The 26625-nt window shown below is 43.0% G+C and overlaps 2 protein-coding genes across 2 annotated transcripts in view; one reads left to right on the forward strand and one right to left on the reverse strand.

Annotated features, from left to right (window-relative positions):
* Nucleotides 1-26625, forward strand: part of LOC135211390 (zinc finger protein 93-like) — a 78332-nt gene that overhangs the window by 21164 nt on the left and 30543 nt on the right. The window contains exons 2-3 of the mRNA XM_064244703.1: nucleotides 14122-14252; nucleotides 14606-16316. Of these exons, the coding sequence (XP_064100773.1) occupies nucleotides 14613-16316 (1704 nt within the window). The 5' untranslated portion in view covers nucleotides 14122-14252; nucleotides 14606-14612. The remainder of the gene's footprint in view (nucleotides 1-14121; nucleotides 14253-14605; nucleotides 16317-26625) is intronic.
* LOC135211389 (tigger transposable element-derived protein 1-like) lies at nucleotides 3566-4258 on the reverse strand. The gene has a single exon (XM_064244701.1). It carries the CDS (start codon nucleotides 4256-4258, stop codon nucleotides 3566-3568), a length of 693 nt encoding a protein of 230 aa, XP_064100771.1.

Genomic DNA, 26625 nt, shown 5'->3' on the forward strand with positions numbered 1-26625 from the left:
TTCTTAGAAAGACATTATTCTTATTAAGCCTAGCTTCAGGAGCTAGAATTTCAGAACTGTCGGCTCTATCCAGAGATGCGGGTCATGTGGAATTCCTCCCCTCAGGAGAAGTTCTGCTTGCTCCGGATCGTAGTTTTTTGGCTAAAAATGAGGATCCTCTTGCAAGGTGGGCTCCTTGGAAAGTCATCCCACTTCCGCAAATCCTTCTCTCTCGCCCAGTATCAACTTTAAGAGCCTTTCTATCTCGTACATCCTCAAGATCCTCAGGTTCTCTCTTCATGAGAGAAAAAGGTGGTACTTTATCAGTAAAAGGTATTAGACAACAGATCCTTTACTTCATTAAACAAGCCAATCCTGATTCATTTCCAAAAGCACATGACATCAGGGGAGTAGCCACCTCAATTAACTACTTTCAACATATGAACTTTGAGGATCTTAAAAAGTATACTGGATGGAAATCTCCGACAGTCTTTAAACGTCACTATCTAAAGTCCTTGGAATCTTTAAAATTTTCTGCAGTAGCAGCCGGAAACATTGTTTCTCCTGATACTGTATAGTAGTCATAGTATAGATCCAGGTCTCCTTTCTACCTACCTCGTCCAACATGCCTCACCCTATCGCCATGCTACTCAGATACTCTAGCCTTAGCCGCTGAGATCATATTGGTGGATTGTCCCTTATTTTTCGCTAGGGACATCCACACTATGTACTTATAATGTACTTCAGTGTACCTACCCTTATTTTTATGCTAGGGTAGGGACACAATGTTTGTATATTATGTAAATACATTATTTAACGTGAATCTATTTTGTTAAATTGCACTGCATTATTGTATTTTACTATGTTTACTATAATTTAATTTTAAGTACTTTACATTACTGGCTTTCTTTTATGTCATTGTTTAGAATAAGTTAGCTTTAAGTACTTAGTTTATATTCTGTAATAACTGATTCACTTATATTATATCCCTCTTTTTTTACAACTGATTTTCATTTGTCCTTTTTCCCATCTTGTCTGTTTCTCTGGTACTCTTTCATAGGCCGACACGAGCTGAGCCCAGAAAAGGGATTTTGACGTAGGAAAAATCTATTTCTGGGTGATTGGCTCGTGTCGCCCTATGAAACCCACCCTGTATTGATTGCCCTCCCTGCAGGACAAGATGTTCATAGATTAAGGATGACCGCTAGGGGCGCTGCTGTCCGTGGCGTCCCTAGTAGTAGTAGTAGCGGCCGCATCGCCCGTTGGTATCAGCTCTCTCTAGTGGGGATTTTGATTGGAAGGTCTAAATGGTGAATGTCTCGTGGTAGTGATCCCACTCGCCCCTATTCTCATACCGACACTTCTTTTAAAGAGTGAGCGAGTCAGTTTTACTGACATTTTCTTAATTTTGTTTTCTCTGGTAATTTTAGATTAATTTTACCTAGAAAGAATGATATTAAGGATCCTTTCATAGGGCGACACGAGCCAATCACCCAGAAATAGATTTTTCCTACGTCAAAATCCCTTAAATATCAAAAGTGCAAAAAATGGCTAGTGTTGTTGAAAATTTCCTCCCACTGGTAGGTTTTATGCCCCTGGATGGGATGGGAATATGAAGATCTGGCCAGAAATTAAACTATGTAAATTTAACAAAATACATTAACTGAAAGGTGGACTCATGCCAACGGACAATTTACAACAAGAAATCAACTTTAATACAATTGACAACAAGGTCCCAAAGCACACGACAAGAAGTGAAAGTTTAAAAAAACTGTGGAAAAATCCCATGAAATCAGTCTCTTAAAAGTGTCACTGTGTTGCTCACAGAAAAGCCTTATTTGTGCAACATTTTTCCTATTCGATTTCTTCAGTATCGACATTCACATGAACTACAATATTTGATGTCCAAAATTGCATTCATCACTTTTAAATCTCAAAGTGTAACAAAGGCAAGTATCCCTTCATTTTTTACAAGTTTTAGTTTATTTTTATATCTTTCACACACTGCAGGCTCAAGAGACTCAATGTAATCAATCTCCTGTTTGTGAATTGTCCTTGCTTGCCATTTTTTTTTATATGGTTCGTAATTCCATGGAATAATGAAATTTGACATTTCCTGTGTTTACAATGCTTGACCTAAATGACAGTGGTGGCTTATCAGGTGCTTGTCTGCTGGGATGTCATAGGAAAACTATGTAGCATAAGTTATGCTTATTTAATTATGTTGGTTTGTTTACTTATTAGTTTTCATCTTTGAATCATTACTTTAATATAAATTTTCTTTCTGGGCTTAGCCTGTGTCGCTCCATGAAATGTTCCTTTAGCACTCATTTTTAAGGTATAAATATTGCTATAAATACCAGAGAAAAAAGCTACAGTAATACCTTGGGTTATGAATTTAATCCGTTCCAGAACCTGCTTCGTAACCTAAAAAATTCGTAACCTAAATGGATTTTCCCATAAGAATGTTATAAAAAGCAAATAATGCGTTCCACCCGACCATGAATGACCATTTCAATTCATATTTTTCCATTTATTTTTGTTCACTAAGGTTGAAAATTCGTGTAGGAATTACATAAAATTATAAAATTGAAGAATGAAATTAAATATAAACACTAGATTTAATATGCATGCACAGTAAAACCTGAACTTTACCTTTGGCGAGTGTGGCTGCTGGCTTGACGGAGACGGGAGGAGGGGAAGAGTGAGGAGGAGAGGGTTTAGGGCTTGTTGGGGGGGAATCTCCCTCCGTGAACACTTCCTGGAAGAACTTTCTGGTTCTTTCTCTCGAGAGCACCGTTCACTACAATCACTAATTTTACGCTTACGCGACACTGTGTCGTCTTTCACAATTTTGAAAAAATATTTTTCTATGGAGGCTTGCTTTTGCCTGTTCTTTAAAATTTTATAGAAATGGCCCACCCCATTATCGATAAACAAATTTGTTGCACGCCCTGACGCAGCCTTATTCGGGCTGATTTGTTTTTTTCTCAATAAAACTTTCACAATTTCCCAGTGTTTAAAAAAATCCTTGATCTCGCTCGAAGGAAGCGACTGTGCAGCGTCTTCCCCCTCCTCCTCAGATGAGATCTCCTCCGTTACCTGTCTCTGTTGCTCCTTGTGTAGCTCCAACAGCTCGTCGGTCGTCAGCTGCTGCCCATGCTCATTCAGGAGGTCCTCGATGTCGTCCGTGTCAACCTCCACCCCCAAGGACATGCCCAAGGATACAATCTCGTCTTCAACTGCCCCCTTCTCGACGGTTTCGAACCCCTCAAAATCTCGTTCAGCAACGCAGTCGGGCCACAATTTCTTCCATGCAGAATTAGGTTCTCCTGGTGATTCCCTGCCAGGCTTTTGTCAATCAGATTGAGGCAGTTGTAAAAAAACAGAGTAGTGATCCTTCCAAAACTCTCTGAGGGTAAGGTGGTGCCTTCCGTCATCTCAAAGCAGCGCTGGAACATAGCCTTCGTATACAATTTCTTGAAATTGGCGATAACTTGCTGGTCCATGGGCTGGAGTATTGGAGTGGTGTTGGCGGGCAAGAAACTTGACTTTAATGAACTTGAATTCGTCCAGTAAGTCCTCTTCAACGGATGGAGGATGGGCAGGAGCATTGTCCATCACAAGTAAGCTTTGAATGGGACGGGTCCTTCTCCCGGAGATACTTCTTCACCTCGGGACCAAAAACCTCGTTCATCCACTCGACGAACAAGATCCTTGTCACCCAAGCCTTGGTATTAGACCGCCACATAACGTGCAACAGCTTCTTCTGCACGTTGTTTTTCTTAAAGGCGCGTGGATTTTCCGAGTGATACACGAGGAGAGGCTTAACCTTGCAATCCCCGCTTGCATTGGCACAAAACAGTAGGGTTAGACGGTCTTTCATGGGCTTGTGACCGGGAAGTGCCTTCTCTTCTGCCGTAATGAACGTCCTCCTGGGCATCTTCTTCCAGAATAACCCTGTCTCGTCGCAATTGAAGACTTGTTGGGAGAGGTATTTCTCGGAATTCACGAGCCTTTTAAACTCTTTTACGTAAGCCTCTGCCGCCTTCGTATCTGAGCTTGCAGCCTCACCATGGCGAACAACACTGTGGATGCCAGTCCATCTCTTAAAATTCTCGAACCAGCCACGGCTCGCCTTAAAACTGTCTTTTTCACTGTCTGCTGATGTGCCTGGCTCATTTTTACTCAATTCTTCGTAGATCTTACGAGCCTTTTCGCAAATGATGCTCTCACTTACGGAATCTCCTGCCAGCTGCTTCTCGTTTATCCAAACCATGAGCAAATTTTCTACATCGTCGAGAATATAAGGCCGTTGTTTCATCAATACTGTGACACCTTTTGATGCTTTACTGGCTTTAATTTCTTCCTTTTTCTTCAAAATAGTGCAGATCGTTGATTGCGACCGCTTGAAGAATGCTGAAATGTCTTTCACGCGCTCGCCTTTATCATGCATTTGGATAATTTCCTTCTTCATTTTGACTGTAATCATTTCCTTCTTTCTTATGCTTTCCTTCTTGCTGCTTGCCTTCGTCATCTTGGGAGCCATTGTCTTTAGTATTTGGGTAATAGTAATGTATAAGCACTATCCCGGAAACACAACACGTGCGCAAATCACTAAGCAAATTTGAGAGCGTATCACGGACAGATGCGTTCAATCTTAACGCCAGCAAGATAGTGAAAGAGTTATGGTTTAAAACAGGTCAAGGGATGCGTGGGAGGAAGTCACGTGACCCTCGTTAAGTTTTGGCCGAAAAAAATGCGTTCGCAGATCCCACGCTCATCTGATGTCCGATGTAAACAAAGCAGGCATTAAGTTTTGGCCGAAAAAATTCGTTCGCAGATCCCACGCTCATCCGATGTCCGATGTAAACAAAGCAGGCGGCCTCCCATGATAGAAATTCGCGCATTCGTATTCCAAGTGAAATTCGTATTCCAGAATGAGGGCGTCACTTCGTAAGTTAAAAAATTCGTATACTAATCGGTTCGTAACCCAAAGTATTACTGTATATGGTAATGCCAGAATAGTCTGGCTCGCTCACCTTTATTTAAGGTGTTGGTATGGTATCTGGGGCGAGTGAAACCACTACCAGAGGTCCCCTGCCATTTAGTCTCTTCCTTTCTCAATATCCCTCGTCTACAGAGGAGCCGTTCTAGGCCCCCACTACCCGCTACTGCTACAACTAGCACTTTGTTTACCTTTCCTTTCGATAGCACGACTTCGCTAACACGCGTTTTTTCTAAGTGTAGTGATTTCGCTTCGGAATTTCTCCCTTAAATTCCCAGCAGTGGCAGCGGGAAACAGTTTCCCCTGACACTGCATAGAGCAGTAATAATTAGTTAAGTAGCCTAGGTCTCTCTTTACATCTCTCTCTCTCCTACCTGCCTCGCTAGCATTCTTGACCTCAGCTCGGTTGTTACTGGGTTGCACATTGTACCTTGGCTTGCACCTGCAATGTATCATGATGATTTTGATTGCACATATGTATATCTGGGTCTATAATCGTGTAATTAAATTCCTGTTTATTGGTGTGTGATTTGTTAATATTACTTGTTGGGTTATACAACCCTAGTTAGTAGATAAGTTTTATAGATTAAGGATTATTAAAATTCTCATAGTATTAAGGAAATTTATTACTTACTTGTAGATTAAATAAGGGATTTTGACGTAGGAAAAATCTATTTCTGGGCGAGGAAGCCGTGTCGCCCAGTGAAATGTGTCCTCTTTAGCACTATTTCTAGTAAAATATTGCTATGATACCAGAGAACTGCTAAATTGGACATGTCAGAAGTCTCTGACTCGCTCACCTAAATAAAAGGTGTCGGTATAGAACTGGGGCGAGTGTTAAACACTACCACAGTAACCCCTCCAATTAGCCTTTTCCTCATCAAAAGACCCTGAAAACGGGGAGCCGACCTATAGGTCACACCCAGCTACCCTGTTGAAGGGGACTGCGGCGCCATACTTATCGATAGCAAAGAAGCTTGATGCACAGCAAGGGGGGGAAAAAAGGAAAAAAGGGGGGGATTTCACTGGGCGACACGGCTTCCTCGCCCAGAAATAGATTTTTCCTACGTCAAAATCCCTTTTCTGGGCTCAGCCGTGTCGCTCCGTGAAATTGTACCAGAGAAACACCAAGCTATACTATCCTGAAAGGAAAAATCATATTAATGAAATCAAAGGAAATAATAAAATAGTTTAGAATTGGAAAAAATACAATTTATTTACAAAATATACTATATAGCCAAAACATGTGGCAACATTTGCAACAAGTCACATACATAATAAAATAATTACAGATAATTTGTATGTACGTAAAACTATACACGATTATACACTTATTCTAATAGCTAAGGCACTTGCTGAGGTAGGTAAAATGCTAATGAGGCTGGCATAATTGAAAAGATTCATATGACACAAGGACGGTACTATAATGATGTAGCAGTGGGAGACACTGGCCTCCCTGCAGCTATTGCATGATAGTTTAAGATCCTCTAAAGACTATTAAGGTAGTGCTTTTTGAAACCAAGGGTGACTTCCAACCAGTATACTTCTTCAGATCATCAAAGTCCATATATTTGAAGAAGTTAACAGAAGTTGCTATTGCCCGAATGTCATGCACCTTGGGGAATGACCCTGGCTGGCTTTCTTGATAAAATATAAAATCTGCTGCCTAATGCCTTTTAGAGAGTGTACCACCATCTTTTCTAATGAAAAGGGGGCCTTCGGAATAGGTAGACGTCCTAGATAAATAGTCCTTAAGAGTTTAACAGGACATAACGATGGATCCTGCGGAAGCGGGACAATCTTCCATGGAGACCACCTCATCAAGGGATCTTCATTCTTAGCTAGAAATTGCTTATTTGGCGAAAGCAACACGTCCCCCGAGGAAAGGAACTCAATATGCGCTTCATCTCTAGATAAAGATTGACAGCTCTGGTATTCTGGCACCTGAAGCTAGACTCAATAAGAACAGAGTTTTACGCCCAAAAATGGTTTTGGTAATCACATTTGAAGTTGTCTGTTTCCGAGGCTAACCTAAGAACATCATTAAGAAACCATGACACTGACGACGGTCTGTGAACGGGCCGTAGATGTGCATATGCCCTTGGGATAGAGGTGAAATAAGACTCGGTTAGATTGATACCAAACCCGAGAAGAAAAATCTTTTTCAGAGCTGACTTTTTTTAGTGGTTGTAATTGTTGCAGCTGCCAAGCTTTGTTCAAACAAAGACCTGAAGAAGGTTATGGCCACGTTCAATGTCATTACTTTGATATTTGATTCTCTGAGGAACGAAGACAATTTCTTAACTGCTGAGTCATACTGGCGCAAGCGTAGACTCTCTCTTGTCTGACTCCAAGAACAACATGTTCTGTGGATCAATGTCGCCTACTCTCTTACCTGCAAACTTCATGAAATCCATAAAGTTAGGGTTTTGTAAAGACCTGAGGAATCGAACACAGTCCTCGTTTGAACTTGTTGCGATAGTCTCAAGTCCGGGAGAGGGTGAGGGCGAAGACCTAGTTCCAGGAGAAGGGGAAACCAGTTGCTCTTGGGCCAGTGAGGGGCTATGAGAGCCACCTGGCCTTCGAAGGATCTCAACTTGTGCAGCACCTTCAGGAGAAGGTTCACTGGAGGGAATAAATAGATTTTCGACCACTAGTTCCAATCTATGCTCAGGGCGTCCGTAGCGTATGCCAGAGGTCCAGATTGGGGCTACATAACAAGGCAGCTTGTGGTTTGCCTCTGTGGCAACAGATTCTACTTCTAGACCTGGTACTCTTTGGCAAACCCTCTCGAAGGATTCTTGGTCCAGTGACCATTCTGATTCCAGAGGGACCGACCGAGACAGGGCGTCTGCCACTACATTGTGGACTCCTGCCAGGTGAGTAGCCGACAGATGCCAGGTGTTCTTGGCTGCTAGAGAAAAGATTGCTATCATCACGTGGTTCACATGACTTGACTTTGAACCAACTCTGTTTATACAGTGTACTACTACTGCACTGTCGAGGACCAACCTGATATGAGTCTTTTTTAAAGTCAGAAACACTGCCATAGCTTCTAGAATGTTGATGTGAAGTGTTTGGAAGTGAGGTGACCAAGTTCCCTGAACCTTCTCGTGCTGTGAATAACTCCCAGCCTGTCAGCGATGCGTCCGTATGCACCACTAGGACGGGGGAGGAAACTGCAACGGTAACTCCTTGGCTAGGTTGGCGGCCTTTGTCCATGGGCGCAGGCGTTTTCTGAGAATCAGAGGTATCCGGGCGAACTGTCCCGACACTTGGCATTTGCCTTCGAACGCCAAACTCGATTGATGTCCTTGAGCTTGGCTTTCAACAGAACGTCCATGACTGAGGCAAAACTGGAGCGAAGCCTAGGATCCTCTCCTGATTCCTTCTCGAAGTCTCTTTGCACTTTAAGAATTGTCTTGTTGCCTTGGCAATCTCCTTTCTCTTTCCTGCTGGAATGGAAAGAGTGTGAGAATCCAAGTCCCAATGAATCCCTAGCCACTGGAACTGGACTCCGGAGTCAACCGGGACTTGGTCCTGTTGATCTTGAACCTAAATATTCCAGGAAAGACATGACCTTGTCCGTGGCTTTCATACATTTGCCTTTGTCCATCTCCCAGATTAGCCAATCGTCTAGGTACGCCACCACCAATATACCCTGGGATCTTAGCTCCTGCACCACTGTCTCCGCCCAGTTTCGTGAAAACCCTTGGTGCTATAGTCAGCCCGAAGGGCATACTTTGAAGGAGTAGGCTTCTTTCCTAGTTTTGAAGCCGAGGAATGGTGGCGAATTGCCGAGCTATCGGGACATGAGAGTAGGCGTCTGTAAGATCTGTAGAGTGGTGACGGCCCCACGGGGAAGTAAGGTCCGCACCTGAGAGATGGTCAGCATTTTGAACTTGTCGCAACGAATGTACAAGTTTAGACGGGACAAGTCTAAGATCACCCTTCTCGGTCCTTTCTTTGGGACGCTGAATAGACGACCCTGAAATTTCAAGTTTCTTCGTCTTGGAGATTGCTCCCTTCTGGAGAAGGTCCTTGGAGTAATCCATCAATTCCTGCGTTTGTTCCTGATAGAAGGTGATGGGTGGAGGAGGACCTTTGATCCAACTCCAGCCTAGGCCTCTGGATACTATGCTTTTGTTTTTGCCCAACTGCTGAACCCCCAACGATGACGAAAGAGGTACAGCCTGCCTCCTACCTGAGAAACTTCATTGAGATGATGAAGGCCGGGATCCTCTGCCTGACCTTGCACCTCTAGTTCGCCCTTGGGCTCTGGCTCCTCCGCGCTGGCGAAAGGATCCTCTTAGCCCTGCCACCCCTAGCAACTCTGGTAAAGGGGTGAAATGCCCCGACTCTCATAGACCGGGTTAAAAGCGGGCGACACTGAATACTGTGAGGAGGCCTGTTGGTAGACGGCGGCGAAAGGAAGACAAATTGATGCTGTTGCTGAGGCTGAGCCTTAGAAGTCGAAGGCTGGGATACCTGTTGAATTGGAACAGCTTGTAGCACAGGATGCTGTTGCGGGACTTGGAAAGGTAGGAACTTCCTTTGCCTCTTCTTAGCCCTAAAACTGGAGGAAGAAGACTCTGATTTCCTTTTGATTTCCTTTTGAAAGGGATTCCCCAACGCAACCTGATGCTTTGGTTAAGACGTGATGCCTCGCTCTGAACCTCGGATACTGCTGAAGCTGGGAAGAGATCTGCACCCAGATTGAAGAAGCTAGAAGCTTGTTGGGTTCGTGCCTTATCGTCGCCTCAGACAGAACATGCTTCCTGCAATTTCTCCTAGCAATCGCAAAGTCGTACAAGTCACATTGCATGCTTAAAAGTAACGACTTCGCAATGACCTTAAACAGCAGCTCCTGAGCGTACTCCCGAGCCGCCGTCTTTGTCATCACTAGGGAGTTAAGAGACCTTGCGAGACGTGTCTTAGCGTCAAATTCGGCTTGGATCAATGCGTCTGACAGCCTAGGAAGGCGTTCACTAAACAAGGTGATTGCACAATCTGGCTTCAGCTTGCCTACCGAGAACGTAGCTGGCAAATCCTCCACAAATCCTCCCTACCTGGGAGTAGTAAAGATGTGGGATCTGTCTCCCTAAGCTGGGCATGGGCTCTTCTCGAGTCACTGCCTGGAGTGTTTAGTTCTGCTACCTTTGATGTAAAAGGTAAGGGGTTGCCGACATCAGTTGTAAACATGGTGAAAGGACTTTTAAAAGCTGTATTCTAGTATTTGAGCAGTCCCACTCTTCTAGGCTCCGTACCCATGTTTGCTGAGCCTGATCTCTAGAAAGGATAACAGTCTCCTTGGGGACCTTATCCTCTCTAACCAGAGCTGCCTCCGTAAGCCTAACATAGCCTATAAATGGAGGCTGTAAACCTTCGGGAAACTCGAAATCCTCGAGCCTACGTGTGCCGCAACCTTCTATAGTCAACATCCCATTGACAAACGGAGCGAAGTTAGCCACCCTCCAGGGATTACCGGGGTGGAAGGGAGGGAGCGTGGACCCGTCAGGCATGCTCTGAGCTTGCATCAAGCTACTAGAAGGGGCCGAAACTGCCGACTCCTGTCTGAGACCTGCAATCAGGGAGTCCTGAGCACCTAACCTGCTAAACACTTCTTCAAACCTTGCTGCAACTGAGCTGAGTAAACTACCAAGGCTACTGACCTGATTTAGAATATGTGTTGAACTGGTCTTGGTCAACGGAAGGAGAATCATCCTGTCCCTCTTGCGGTACCTTATGAGGTATCCGGTCCCTAGAAGTTAATGGAATGGGACTGGTAGGGCAATAGGAAGAATTCCCTCCTTGAGACCTTGGGATTGAAGGTTGGAAAGTGACTTTATTTTAGTTTTTAATATGGTATGAACCTCTGGTGACTGCCCAGGCCTTGGCATTGTCTCTGATCTGCCTTTTAAGCAAGGTTTTACCCGCAGGTTTTTTCTTTAGTTTAGGAATCACAGAGAAGGAGTGCAACCTGGGAGGGGGCAAACCTCCTGTGAAACCCATGAAGGAATTGGAAGTAGAAGGAGAGGAAGAATCAGTCACTCAAGGAAAGATCCCGGTGACTAACTAAGCTAGCCTCATTAACACTGTTACCTGTACCCGTGCCTAGTAACGGGGGCAAATCCTCAACCACTTCAAGTGAGACTTCTAGTCCAAGGTCCGGCAATTCCGCCTCTTGCTGTTCAATAACTGAGTCTTGTATTGATTTGATAATTGGTGCCGCTACTTTTGGATCGAACGTATCCGGCAGATTTTCCGGCTGGGAAGAGCAAAGTCGCCATATCTCGGGACAGAATATACGGCTTAGCCTTCCCTACGTTCCGTCCAAACCCTCCAACCCAGATCTTGAGGGCGGAGAGTGCAGCATCCTTAATAGACGTTCAGCCTGTAATGCAAGGAATGTGTCAATACCAAGTAAATTCCTTGAACATTATTTCTATAATTATTGATTAAAACAATGTAATTTAATTTAAAGAAATTTTAATTGATCATTATTTTATCTCATTTCAATATTTTTTTTTTTTTTTTTTTTTTTTTTTTTTTTTTTATTACAATAAACATAGAATCAGCAGTGCGGCAACTTACCGAAGAGGTAGCCTGATGTACAAGTCGTAGCAGGCAAAAACAGTTTTCATGATGCCCAGGAACCACGGAATCAGGAAGCAGCACTGCACAGGGGGCGTGGCCCGACAAACGTCATGGCCGCACGGATCTTGCAGAGCAGCACTACAGCCGACAACCAGACACTGAGAGGCCTGTAAGTGCAATAATATATAAGAACAATTGCACACACTTAATAGGATAATGAAATATATTTCTTTTCTTTTGTTGTTGTTTTTTTTTTTTTTTTGTGCCGGAGCATTCCGGGCTATAAAGAAAAGAAAGGGTATATATATTCATATATTAACGTCCCGGGGACTGTGTAAGGAAAAAAACCACCCGGAGCTGTATGACCCGGAGAGGGGGGTACACGGAGTAACCCGGGACGGCCACATGAACTCGCAAGTTCCGTGGCAAGAAAAAATAAAAATAAAAATAAAGATAAAAATATGATAATAAAAACTAAAATAACAAATATACTATCTCCGCCTACGGAAGAGTAACTTCCGTAAACATAACCCTCAATGACTCCGGGAGAGGCCGGAATCTAAACCCGCCTATGCGGAGAGGGAATGTTTTAGGCGTGGATGTAAGCTCCGGGAGTGAAAGAAGCAGAGCGCAACAATCCACGGAAGCCGAGGCTGAAACGCAGTGCGACTAACAACTCCGGAGGCGGTCGGCTAAGAAGCGACACTCCCCAGCCCAAGGTCCTGGGAGACCCACTACACCTCCCCCTCCGCTGGTGGGACCGGCCGTCAGCGACAAACAACGAGAGCGGCACCCAACTACGGGGAGTCCCACGAGAGGGGGAGGGAGGGAGGGCTGAAGGGGGGACGATCACGTGACAGCGATTCCCCGCGAATAAAGGATCACGAGGAAAACGCAGGCAAAGCCTATGAAGGCTAGCTGCCGACGAACACCCAAATATACATAGACAAAATAAAATCAATTACTTAAAGCTAAGGGAAAACATGCTTTAACAGGGGTAATGAAAATAAGGGGCGAAAAATATAAAACGCAATGGAGGCCACTCGATGAGAGTGGGCGCAACAAGGAAAAATTACTTGCTCACCGACAAAACGAAAACAAACGGTAAGCTGACAAAAAGAAAAAGGGGGAATTCTTGAATGGAAATATCCAAACCTAAAATAAAAGGGGGAAGGGGGGAACGATAGATAAACAACGAAGCACGAAACAAAGAAACGTGCACGAACGCCGACCCCCTTGAAAAACAGGAAAACATGAAAATAATAAACGTAGATCAAACAAGATCGACAAAGTAACTGCCACCCAAGACATAATAAAATATATACTAAAAATATATACTGAAATACCATAAATTACGAGTATATAAATATAAATATATAGGTACTGAAAGAAGCCCGCTCGAAATTGGTACAAAACAAGGGAACGACGTAATGGCGGCTCGCTACCGCTCGTTACGGGAGGAGACGCCTAACAAAATCCTAAATAAAGGCAAAACGAAAGGCAAAATCACTCCCTAAATACAGAAAAAGGGCGAACCAGTACTTAACTTGGGTGAAGAGGCAGATTGACGATCCATAACGAAAAAGAATAACGAAACCAATAAAAAGAACAGATAGCTATAAAAAAGCGTGCAACGCTGGGAGGCTATCGATAAGAATGACGCCGCAGTCCCCTTCAACAGGGTAGCTGGGTGTGACCTATAGGTCGGCTCCCCGTTTTCAGGGTCTTTTGATGAGGAAAAGGCTAATTGGAGGGGTTACTGTGGTAGTGTTTAACACTCGCCCCAGTTCTATACCGACACCTTTTATTTAGGTGAGCGAGTCAGAGACTTCTGACATGTCCAATTTAGCAGTTCTCTGGTATCATAGCAATATTTTACTAGAAATAGTGCTAAAGAGGACACATTTCACGGAGCGACACGGCTGAGCCCAGAAAACTAATATTAAATAGTATTTAATGTTATTCAAGTTTCAATTTCCTTACAGTAATTTATCTACACTAACTTTCCAAGCTGGTGGGGCCAATTCTCTGTTACTATTTCATGGAGCGACACAGGCTAAGCCCAGAAAAGGGATTTTGACAAAGGAAAAATCTATTTCTGGGCAGTGACCTGTGTCGCCCAGTGAAACCCACCCTCTATTTCCACACCCTATCTGGCCCAAGCTTGGGTGCTATCTACAGGAATGGTAAACAAAGCGCTAGTTGTAGCAGTAGCGGGTAGTGGGGGCCTAGAACGGCTCCTCTGTAGACGAGGGATATTGAGAAAGGAAGAGACTAAATGGCAGGGGACGTCTGGTAGTGGTTTCACTCGCCCCAGATACCATACCAACACCTTAAATAAAGGTGAGCGAGCCGGACTCTTCTGGCATTACCATATAGCTTTTTTCTCTGGTATTTATAGCAATATTTATACCTTAGAAATGAGTGCTAAAGGAACATTTCACTGGGCGACACAGGTCACTGCCCAGAAATAGATTTTTCCTTTGTCAAAATCCCTTTTAGAGTATATACCGCATAACGATTTTTTTGTTTTGCAGGTATAAACAGTTGGGTATGTATTGCTCAAAATGAAGTATAAGCAGCACCACTGCAAAGGATGACCATTGTACCGTGTTTCAGGAAAGGGCATATTGAAGCATTGAAGCTGACCGGATTCATCAAATGGAACGTAAGATGGAATGTTTGAGGCTCTTTATTGGAATTTAAGTTAACAAGATGTACTATGGGAGACTCCTTACCTTATACAGATGTGTGAACTATTTATTTACATGATTTAATCTTTAAATTTGAAATATATTATCAAATTGTAGTGATAAGAATGCAGTTTAATATTTCTTTAAATTTTATTTAGTATATGATATTTCTCAATTTGCAAGGATGGTATAAATTTTATAATTTACAAAGTTTACAAAAATATTTTACATGTGATAGGTAAGAATGTAAAAATATGAGCAGTCTCCAATAATCATTTGACCTTTTATTGTAAATAAGTAATTGTTACTTCTGTACATCCTTAAACAGTTGCAACATGGATTTTCTCAAGAAAATAGTTGAAGATGTTGATAACAGAGTTAGAGTTGGGCAAGAGTACCCTGCGATTACGTACAAGAAGCAAAAATCTTTACCCTCAGACACAAATACATTTGAGGAAATTCCTTCATGTTTAAAAGAAAGTAAAGTACTTGCAGAAGAGAGGGGAGGTTGTACTTCAAAGCCAGAGGTTGCAGAATCAGTCCTTTCAGAAAAAGGTGGAAGTGGTCAAGTGTTGATTCCTCATGGTGATGATGAAGGACATGGAAATCATGATGGAACTAGTGACATTAATATAAAGAGGATTGTTTCTGCTAAAGGTGACACAGGTGATCTCTCAGTTGATGGGGTCACACAAGGTGCCACTGACACTTCGTCTTCCTGTGATGAGAGCAGTGATGTAGTGCATAAGTGGTTCACCTGCAAGTCTTGTGAGACAGTGTTTCATACTAAAAAATCATACCTAGCCCACAAACGAACGTGCAGTTTGGAAGGGGAACTGTTTTGCAGTCAATGTGGTAAAGATTTTAAAAACTTGAGGGAAAAGAGGGATCATAGCAAAGCAGTTCACAAGGTTGGAAAAAAGCATTTGTGTGAAATCTGTGGAAAAACTTTTCCATATCCATATGTTTTGAAGATTCACAAAACAACTCATACTAAATCAAAACTATATTATTGTCATGAGTGTGGTAAGGGATTTGCTTGTCAGTCGAACTTAAGGTCACATGCTGTAACACACAGTGAAGAGAAGCCATTTCAGTGTGAAGAATGTGGTCATAGATTCCGTCGTATCAGTACTTTGCGTTTCCATAAGAGAACCCACACAAATGAGCGACCTTATGAATGTGCTGCATGTGGAAAAACTTTCACTCAACCCAGTAGCTTAAAAACACATCAGAAATTGCATTCAGGAGATAGACCATATGATTGTAATGTATGCCAGAAGAAGTTTGTTTTGAAGGCGGCCTTGCAGTCGCATATGCGGACACATACCAAGGAAAGACCTTCTAATTGTGAGCTTAGTAGTAAACGCGTTACCCAGTCTGCTACCCTCAAAAATCACTTAAAGGCACATGGTAATGATAAAATTTCAGATGCTGTTTATGATAGTGAAGATTCTGGAAATGATGCTTCATCTTCTAAAGAGAAAAGTAAAAATCACCGTTGTGAACTTTGTGGACAATATTTTGCTCTAAAAAATACCTTGAAAATACATATGATGAGACATACAGGAGAAAGACCACACAAATGTGATGTCTGCCCCAAGAGTTTCACTCAGTCAAGTACCTTAAAAATTCACATGAGAACACACACTGGTGATAAACCTTATGCTTGTAGTATGTGTGATGCTCGTTTTGCGTATAATTATGTCCTCCAGAAGCACATTCTAAAACACAAAGAAGCTGGAGAAATGGGTGAAGAAGAGCATTCAGAACAGGAAGAGTATGAGGAATATTCAGAACAGGAAGACTCTGAGGATAATGTCAAATTAAGGACAGATGATAGAAAGTTAGTAAAACAAAGTTATAATAGTGCAGTTAAACACGAAGAATCAAACAGAAATGTTAACAGTAAGAAAATTGATAATGGTGAAACAAATATCACGTTTAATGGTGGTGAAGATCAAGAAAAAAATGGTAAAAAAATAACACCCATGGACTTCTTGGCTGTGTTTCAGTCTTCTTTAAAAGCATCCTCTAACTGATTAGTATTAAGGTCATCATTTCTATGAATGGTTGATTGTTATTGTAAAGTACAGTAGTTTAACTAACAAGGCTTTGGTGCATTTAAGCTACCTAATTAATTTTTATGTGCATTTTTTGTTGGATTCTTCTTGGTTGGATGTAGCCTGTAAAATATGCTATCATGTCCAGCTTTTTCATTAATTATGAATGCTGTCTTTCACATTTTATGAAGAAATAAATTAGGAGGTATTTTTGTATGTGTCATTTACGCATTGTGTACTTAACTGTGTTTCGGTTTTGGGCAAAAGATTGAAAGGAACTGTTTTAGTTTTGGACAAAAGATTGAAAGGAAACATACCATTGTACATTACTCTGTGTTGAAGTATGTGTTCCTGAGATAATATGGTGGATATGTGTTTATCATAGTTATTTTTGTTTAGAAGTATGAATTATTTACGTGAGTAGTTGCTGTATGTTTTTCAAGATTTCAGTAAAGCAAATACATTATTAGTAGATGAGCTGGCAAGTATGGAGCACTCACTATCATTACCAATGCTCACCGTTGTTCTGTTTTCAAACTCAGTGAGGTGAAGAGCTAGAAAAATGATCTTCCCCTTTAGCAGTAATTCACTGAGGTGAAGAGCTACAATAATCATCTTCCCCTTTAGCAGTAATTCAGCAGCATTATAATAACATTCATTTATTGCATATCCTTTGAAAATTTTAAATTAATTTTTTGTTACATGTAAGCAAACCATTCCAGTGGGTTTGCAGGACACTTGCAAGCTTACCACTTAAAGCTGTGAAATAAATGGGTTCAAATTTAACTTTGGTGGGGAACTATTCTTATGGTTTAGGCCTCACCACAATGTCAACTCGTTTACTTTCCTGTTTGTTGGAATTCAGCAGTCTGCATTTCTGCTTTTACCAGGTGTTGATTGGGTAAAAAAAAAAGTTGGCATTTATGGAACAAGTAAATTAGTTTTGTATGTTCACAATAAATACTATACCACAAACACTCGGTAAACATTCACTCAATCCTAAACATTCATTAAACACTAAACAATCCCCATTCACTAAGCACGCACTACACAAAACATTCATTAAGCACTCACTATACTGAATACTCACCAAACCCTAAACACTCATTAACCACTAAATACCCACTAAACCCTAAATTCTCATTAAACCCCTAAACACTCATTAAACACTAAACAGTGAATGAACATCCACTCATTAAACATGCACTGAAAACTATACAAGACATTCACTAAACACTCACTGAACATTCACTGATTACTTACATACTAAACATTCACTGAATACTTACATACTAATGTCACTAAAACCTTAGACTCACTAAGCACTCACTGAATACTTACACAGTAAACATTCACTGAATGCTTATACACTAAACATTCATAAAACCACTAAAACCCTAAAGATTCACTGAATACTTACACCATAAATATTCACTAAACCTTAAACTAAACATTCAATAAAGAATTACTCATAAACATTTAATATACTCACTAAACTAAATTCAAAACCTCACTAATCCCCTGTTCAACTTGTCAGTTACCACTTACTAGGCATTTAAAGATGGCTGTAAATATGGGGGTTTCAAACGGTCAAACCTCAAGACGCTCATCAAACCTCCTACACAACATGCTTGAAGAGATTTTACACGTTCAAACCAGAGACAGACAACCTCAGTCGGCACGAAGAGGAGAAGGAGCAACTTGTCTCTTACCCAAGACGAGGTGATGGCAATTGGGATAGTGATTGCGGTCAAGGAAAAGAAAAAGATGCTGGATAAAATTCTTTATTTAGATCTGTCTTGCTCAAGTTTAACCCTCAGATCCTGGGTGGCCATTTAGAATCTTGATAAAATAATATGTTGTAATCCAAATTTGTATAAATTTGCAAATTATTTTAATAAGTCAGGAAACATTATAAATACTTATATCAAAGGACCATAAAGCTGATTAATATCATCTACCTAGTGCCAAAGAATAAATAAATAAATGCACAAATAAGTAAATAATTAAATGAATAAAGAAATACATAAATAAATAAACAAACATGAATAAATGAATAAATATATAACAAAAATAAATAAACAATAACAATTGAGTAAATAAATAAGGCAGAATACATAATTAGACAAATATATAGATAGATAGATAGATACATAACACGATAAAACCAAGCAACTCGCCTCTTCATCAACACAATCCAAATTTGATGTACTTTTTCTTGGCATGGAAACTCTTGGTCACAAATGAACAGCAAGTCTTCAAAATACCAGAGAGTGGGTGTGTATATATCATCAGGTGATTTGCCAGACTTCTTGGAGCTTTCAAGTTTTCGTAGTTCTCTTCTGAAGGAACTACGAAGACAGTTGAATTTTTTGGTCACATCCTGCTGTGTGCACTGAGGGTCAAGTTTTCTTAGTTTTGCATGTAATTCCTCGATACCCATATTTCTTAAATTCTTATTAGAATAATCTTTAGATTTTACTTTCCACAGTGCTTGGTGTTTCCTTTATATTTCTATGAAATAAACCATAATTTCTTTTAACATATGGAATGTAATCAGCACCAGCTGGAACTGGTCGTAAGCTTTCAAACAAGGTGGTTTGGTAGTTAACCGCTAGTCCGATGGTCGGGAGTCCCGCCTGACTGGGAGGTGAGGAGCCACTTTGCTTTCGGCCACTGTTGGTGTCAGACGTGTTGTTCGCCGCTCTGCCTGCTTAGTCATATGCTAAGATTCTTCATTGTGAAGCGTTTCTTCCCAACTTTCTCTAATTCCTATTGCTTGAGTTACAAATTCGTGAGTACTTGGTATTTGTTTTTGTATTGTGCTCGTGGATCGCCTCCCCGTCAGCCGCAGATTGTACCCTGGTGTGGAGGGACGTAAGTGTGGTTCTTTTAGGTCTCTCATCGAAGTAGACCCTCATGACCTTTGTACTTGGTGTCAAGGGCGTGAATGCTCTCGCACCGAGCCTTATGACTTATGTATTTCATGGTCGGAGGAGCAGTGGGCGCAATACGAGGGGAGGAAGAAGGCAAGAAGCCGGCCAAGGAGTCATCGGAGGGCTCTCCAGTTACTCCTTTGGTCACAGACACGTCTTTCTCTTTCCTCCCTCCATCTCAGCTCCCTCGTATGTCTCCTTCCCCTTCGGAGGGAGTGTCACGTTCCTTCTCTTTCCTCGATCAGTCGAGCATAGAGGTGGGAGCGTGACACCTTGGCATTCAATTGTACTGGGGGTCTTCTGTCCGCTCGGGGTGGGAACTCTCCCCCCGGAGAGTTGGGAACACCCCCCCACCCCCCATTAACCCGACTACTTTTCCTTCTTCAGGTATCTTGCTGCGGGTGACGATCTCGGCCAGGTATGGTACTCACTTGGGCTCCAGGGGACACCGAGCATTCGGGGGTTGCTCCAACACCTAGCGCGTGGATCCAGGCCAGTTACGCATGATCCAGAAACGTCGACCACAACATCGGTGTCGATGCCAGGGTATGCCGCGCCTCCCCACCTCGTGCACATGCAGCACATTGCCATGGTAACCCCGACTGCTGCAGTCCAGGCTCCGCTGAAGGGATTATCAAGGAGGGGCATCACCCCGCTGCCTGGCTTCGCTGCTCTCGCCCCAGCCCCAGACTTTCGGTGTCCCAAGAGCTCCCTGCTTGACCTGCCGCCAGTGCCTGTGGTGTCGCTGGCCCCAGTGCTGCTGCCGGTTCCTGTTCCTGCCGTCGTCCCAGCCCGTGGTGTTGCTGCTCCTACCGCAGGTCCCTCAGGACAGGTACAGCTGGGCCCTGTTGCTTTGGCAACTGCCCTGGCTCCGTCCTGGATGGAGGACTGACGGTGGTCCTGAAGAAGTTGGCGAAGAAGAGGAAGGTGTCGTCGTCTTCTGCAGCCGCCTCTTCCCCTTCGACTTCCAAGGCTTCACGGCTGAGGAAGAAGAAGGTAGCCTCCTCCTCCCCTAAGAAGTCTTGCTCAGAGACCTCTAAGGGTCTGTCCCACTCCGGTGGGACAGTTGGGGCTTCTGCTGGTCCTCCTGTTCCCCAGGGAAGAAGAAGGCGGGGACCGGAGGGGCACCGGCTAACACTGGTACCTCCTCGCCTGTTGCCAGGAACCGTGTCGGCCTCTCGTTCACTAGAGGTACCGAGTGTACGGTCGTGCAGCCAGGTGCCAGGACCCCGATCAGCTGGGCAGAGGCTAGGATCCCTCCTTCTGCTCTTACGACCAGGGAGGGAACCAAGGTCAGATGAACACCAGTCTGTTTCTTAAGACTCAGATTCCACCCATCAATAAGTGAATCTTCTGTATGTTAAAGGATTGAGGGTTTGTATTACGTATCGGAACAAATCACAATTTTTCAAAAATTGTATTTTTCCTAACTATACAAACCTGAGGTTCTTTACACATAGTCCCACCTCATGCCACCCCTCACTCTGTTCCTGGGCTTAAGCAGAGTGACTCCTCAATCCTCATCTCCCAGTCGGGCGGGACTCCCGACTATTGGACTAGCAGTTAACTATTGAACCACCTTGTTCGAAAGCTTACGACCGGTTCCAGCTGGCGCTGATTACATTCCATATGTTAAAGGACCTAAGGACCTCAGGTTTGTATAGTTAGTAAAAATACAATTTTCGACAAATTGTGATTTCTTTGTCTTTAACGTCGCATACTTCACCCATGCTGTAATTTTACTTGGAAAGAGCAAAGTCTCTTTGTCAGTGAAGGAGCTGCTTAAAGATGTTACTGCCTTGAGAATTGAATAAGTACGTATGACGTTTGAAGACTGATGCTTGTTCAGACTTTCAAACTTTAACACGAACCAGCAAGCTCCGCCCACACAATAGTCAGACCAGGTCAGACATCCTTCCAACTCATTCAAACACGTTTACCCCTTTCACACGTTCAAACATACTCTCAAACATCATGTTGTCAAACGTGTTCATGAACATGTTTGACCGTGTGAAATCATGGGCACCGAGACCCCCTAATGTCTTTGCAGCGGCTGCACCTCCCTTGTGGAAGACCACCGAACTACGTAGTTCTATTGGTGTAGAGATTGCAATTCCAGGTATATACCCTCTATGCATTCGACATAGTTGACCACAATCTGTTGCGTGAAGACCCGAGAGCAGTAGACATCGAAACAGCAGAAGATGCCATTTGTAAAATTAATGCAATATGAAAAAAAAAATGGATGTTGGTGCAGAAACTGAAACTTAATGAAGACAAAACTAAGTGTGTTATTTTGATCTGACAATGCACTACGAAAATATGAACACTTCAAAAGAATAACTCTTCAACAATAAATATATTGCAACAGTGATGAACTTGGGTCCGTTTATTGATAATAAATTTTCAATGAAGAACCATATATTGCATATTGTAAAAATCTTTTACTATCACATTAGAAATGATGCATTTATTAGAAAATGCCTAAACGAAGAAACGTACTCTGAAAACAGCAATTTGCAACCAGATACTTTCGGGGCTTGACTACTGCAACGTTATATACTACGGTTTCCCCCAACTAGCTACTAATCGCCAAATGTAGAAAAAGACAGGAACACTGCAGTTCTTCTTATTTGTAATTATGTGAATTGTATATGGCTAAGCCGTATGCAGAAGCTTAGTGAGATGGTTTGTGTTAATCTTGTATGGGGAAAAATCGAAAAAAAATTCTTACAAACAAATTCTTGTGTTCAACATTTTTATTGTTGAAATAATGTAAATATTGTGTTTTTGTTATTATACAATAAAAGTAAAAAAATAATTGCAAGGGGTACAAAAATAGAGCAGCCAGATTAATAAAAGAACTACGCTCCCGTGATCGAGTAACCCTAGCACTAATGAGCTACATTGGCTCCCAGTAAAAGCAAGAATAGAAAATACTTAGTACAGTCTTTAAAGCACTTAAATATTGAGAACCAACATACCTCAGCTTCTATAGACCTGAAGTGAATATTATAATTAGATGTGCAAGTAAATCATATAGGCTGTTTGAAAGCGGAACAAATTGTAAGTGCGCCAAGACTAGTATACAAAAAGTACCGCCTAAAGTGAAGATCATACATGAAGAAACAAATTTTAACAAGAATTAAAAACTCCGATTCTGCAGGAACTACGTTACTGACGAGAAAACACCAAAAGACAATTATAGAATATAAGAAGCTCCTCATTTTGAAAACGTACAAGGGGGAATTATCCCTTGCGAGGAGCTGTGCGTAAAACCAAAGTGAAGTACCGATCAAGTGTCCTACGAAAGGCAGAGAGAAGAGAAGTAAACAATGAAAGTTGAGGAGGCTTTCGAATTAACCAGGCAAGCCGACTGACTGATATTTCGGAGTCTTTTAGGAAGGTAAGAAAAAACTAAAAGCACAGGATTCTTCCTTTGTTTTGTGTTTGTATTACGTAAGACGTGGTTTCAGCAAATAACGCAAGTATTGCAGAATTGATATTTATTTCTGCATATCTACTTAGGACACAAATAGGTAGGTAGAAAATGCCAGGATCCAAAAATAATGAGAAGAGTAGCTTAGCTGGAGTCGATAGCCGTAGTTGCTAAGCCTAACTAAAATCTAGTGGACACGTGTTCACAGTGTATTAGGGAAGTAGTAGGTAGGCAACGAAAGGCAGACGAGTGTGATAAGTGAAGTTAATCTAGTAGTCTCACAAATTGCGTAAACAAAAAATGAACAGTAGAGTAAACGATCTGACCGCGACTTTTTGGTTCTGAGAAAAACCACCTTTTCACTCTAGCCTATACCATTTAATTGGTGAAACAGCATTACCTTACAATTAAATCGTTAAGCATACCATTCAACTGATTGAAGTCTCTTTATAAGAAACCACCATGGGTGCATAGTACTAAAATGAGCATGGGAAGTCTTCGTACAAAAGGGTAAACAACTGAGTAAACTAGCGGCGGCCACCTTGACCATGTTTGGACCCCCCTTCAGAAAAAGTACTTTAATACTTCCTTGACACCAGAGATGGGCATCAGTCACAAGTCATCAGTGGTGGGAGCAACACTGAGACCTCTACTCTCCTCTCGAAGTAGGGTAAACAACAGGGTAGTTGAGACCAGTCATCGACCTGTCCATCCTAGCCTAAACGCACATTCTCAAGACGGAGTTCAAGCTGGAGACACCACGCTCTGTTCTGGTGGCCTTGAGGGAAGGGGACTAGGGTAAAACACCGCATGGTACAGGGGTGGACCATGTACAATCAATGTGTACCACCCCAAAAAAAGTACATTATAACACGCACTGACACCGGAGATGGGCATCAGTCGCGACTTCTTGTTGGTGAGAAACGGAGCTAAAGACCTCTATTCTCCTTTCGAAGTAAGTATTTTCTCCAAAGTTAGAAATTAAGGCCAAATTTTAAGATTTAAACAGAGGGTAGTGAAAAGGGTGTACACGGCAGTCCAAATCTCACCAAAACGCTTTTAACATTTTTACTTAGCTACAACTTGAAATATTTAGAAGATCGACGCCATCTTGATGTTTACGGAGTCGCTTGTGTCAATAAACTTCCCATTTCCTGTGATAAATCCGCACACCACTTGTACCCACAGACGCTGGGGCACTTTCATCACAACACTCGGAACACGGAAACTTACCAGTACGTTTGTTAGTAAAAAACTGTTTTGGTAGAAGAAGACGACGAAGCGTGCACTTGGATAATTTTTAAAATAAATAGTAAAACATCAATTTGTTCCAACACGGGATACAAACCTTTCGGTCCTTTTACAATAGGAAGGTTACTAGTGGCAGCTGGATTGGTCTTAAGCTTTCGAACAAGAGGTTCGGTAGTTAACTGCTTGTCCAACAGTGTGCGCGCCGCGCGACTTGGAGGTGAAGAATCACTTTTGCTTTCGGCCTGCTGGCGTGTGGACGTGTTTATCAACGCTCTCTGCCCGCTTCATCGTCGTTTGTGCTTTCGTATGGTTGTGCTTTCTTTTTCTGTTTGCACTGTAAGTACAATTATTTTTGTTTTCATTATTCATAATTTGTGAAAGTGAATAGGGATCATGGATTCTCCGCGCCCTCCGATTATCCGGCGACTGTGCCCCGGGACTGACGGGCGTAAATGCGGGGAAATTCCACAGTTTCCCAGAGATTGATCCACATGTATTATGTGCTCTGTGTCGGGGGCGTGAGTGCTCTCGCACTGAGCCGTGTGTAATTTGTGAGAATTGGTCGGAGGTGCAGTGGGGCTTGTATGAGGGCAGGAAGAAGCAAAGGCCTGCAAAGGAGTCATCGGAAAGCTCTCCCGCGACTCCTTTGGTGACGGATACTTCGTCGTCTTTCCTGCCCCCTGCTCAGCTCCCACGTATGGCACCTTCCCCTTTTTGGGGGGGGGGTATCCAGGTCCTTCTCCTCACCCAATCTGTCGAGTGTGGAGGAGGGCGCATGGTACCCCGACGTTCAATTGTACTCGGGGTCTTCTGTCCGTTCGGGGTGGGGCTCGTCCCCCCCACGCGGGGAGAAACCCCCCCCAATCTCTGATTAACGGGGATTCTCGCATACATGAATGACCATCTACTGCTGTGACGCTCTAATTCATCGCCTTCAGTATTGCGAGAATTTACAACAGAGATATTTCTTCGACTTTCATCTTTCTGTTTACCGCACGGTAACAGAATTCTGTAATAGTCTCTTGCTGCATCGCACTGCGATAATGTGAATGATTTTTGCGGAATCTGAGTTTGTCCTCAAAATATCTCGTATTCGGAGGTGTGCAATTATTCATTGTTCACCCCGGATTAGCAGATGTATTGAAAGACATCGCCTACTCCCACACCTGCCAGCTCTACTTCCAAACGTTCAGCCCATGAGAAGCAGTTCTTCAGGCGTCTCTCCCCTGTGTTTTCATTACTGAAGAACGCCCCGCTTTCATTGCAACTACGACTTCTCACCGGACAGCAATGAAATAGCGGTTAGCGTTTTCAGTCATTTGTAAGCACAGGTTCTGAATCTTGAGAATCCTTCTCTCGATTCGTCTGTGAAGACGTAGGTTGCATTCAATATCTACCTTCGTCTTCAACGGCACATAGTGTTGTTTCTCCTTAGCTGAGATTCAACAACTATGAGAATGATTTGCCTTCAGGGACCTCGGTCTCTAGAAGGCAACTGACTTTCGCCTGTTGGGCACATGCCTTAAGAGAATCATCACCTCGCCTTCCGGCATTGGTGACAAACAAATACATTATTTGTTTGGTCTCTCGGCATAACCCTTTAAAGGCGAAGGTCACGTGACTTACTCGGATGCTTGGACAACTTGCCTCACTTCCGATACCGAAGCAGTCAGTCGGCAGCTGTCAGAGCGCCCGAGTCAGTTACGAACTACGCTGTGGACTTAGTTCGGTTGTTACAGAGCAATCATTACTTCGTCTTAATAGCTTGTCACAGTACCCATACCATCGACACTCACCATGGAGTGTCGGTGTCCTATCCACTACCGAGAACTTCGCTGCATGGGGATAGGAGGAGGCGAGACTCTTCGTGGCAAACGGACAGACCAGTATGGTTACTGGACATCACCGAAGTCGAGAAGAGGGATAGGTCATGCGACTATTCCCTTCTTTTCCTCTGAGGAAACTGCATGACTTTTCCAGCGAAGTCAAGCATCCAGGGGATGGGGATCCGTGACGCTCGATTCGTAGCGAAGACTCAGAAACCCTTCGGTCCCTGACGATCGGTTCGAGTCGTTCACAATCCCCTCCCTAATGGACTTCACCGCCTTCGATGCGAAGGAGATGCTGCTTTGTCCGCAAGAACTTCTCCGTGGCGCAGGTACTGAGGGCAGGGGTCTGGTCCAACCAGACCACATGCACCTCCTTCTACCTTCGGGAAATTGCCCACAGGTCCTTGGATCTTTTTCCTTGGGACCCGCCCGTGGCTGCTAACACGTTGTGTAGCGAACCCAGAACCCTCGCAGGCTGAACAGCATCGAGTCCTGGTGTGACCGTAAGAATGGATGAGTGAATGAGAGTGTGACTGGCTCCTCTTCCCATCTTTTTCTTCCCCTCTACCTGTGGGTAGAGGGACACGGTCGTCACCCTGCTGGATAAGGACGAGATGCAGGTGAGCTACTCAACAGAGCCCCATCCTATCCCTTTCACTAGGGATAGGAGCATATATCCACCACTTCCTCCAACAAAGGGGAGGAAGTGGATGCCAGCTTGAGACAAACCCATACTTTATGTTGCCCTCTTTGCAAACAGGAATAAGTTCTTGGTTGCTGGTACGAAGAGATACGCTTGCCTCTCTCTTAGTACTCGCCCCAGAGGTCTG

This window comes from Macrobrachium nipponense, chromosome 4 (assembly GCF_015104395.2).
Source record: "Macrobrachium nipponense isolate FS-2020 chromosome 4, ASM1510439v2, whole genome shotgun sequence".
In the NCBI taxonomy this organism is placed as follows: Eukaryota; Metazoa; Arthropoda; class Malacostraca; order Decapoda; family Palaemonidae; genus Macrobrachium; species Macrobrachium nipponense.

Coding starts and splice junctions, on each gene's coding strand:
- LOC135211389 (XM_064244701.1), bottom strand. CDS start 4,258: ATGGTTTGGATAAACGAGAAGCAGCTGGCAGGAGATTCCGTAAGTGAG.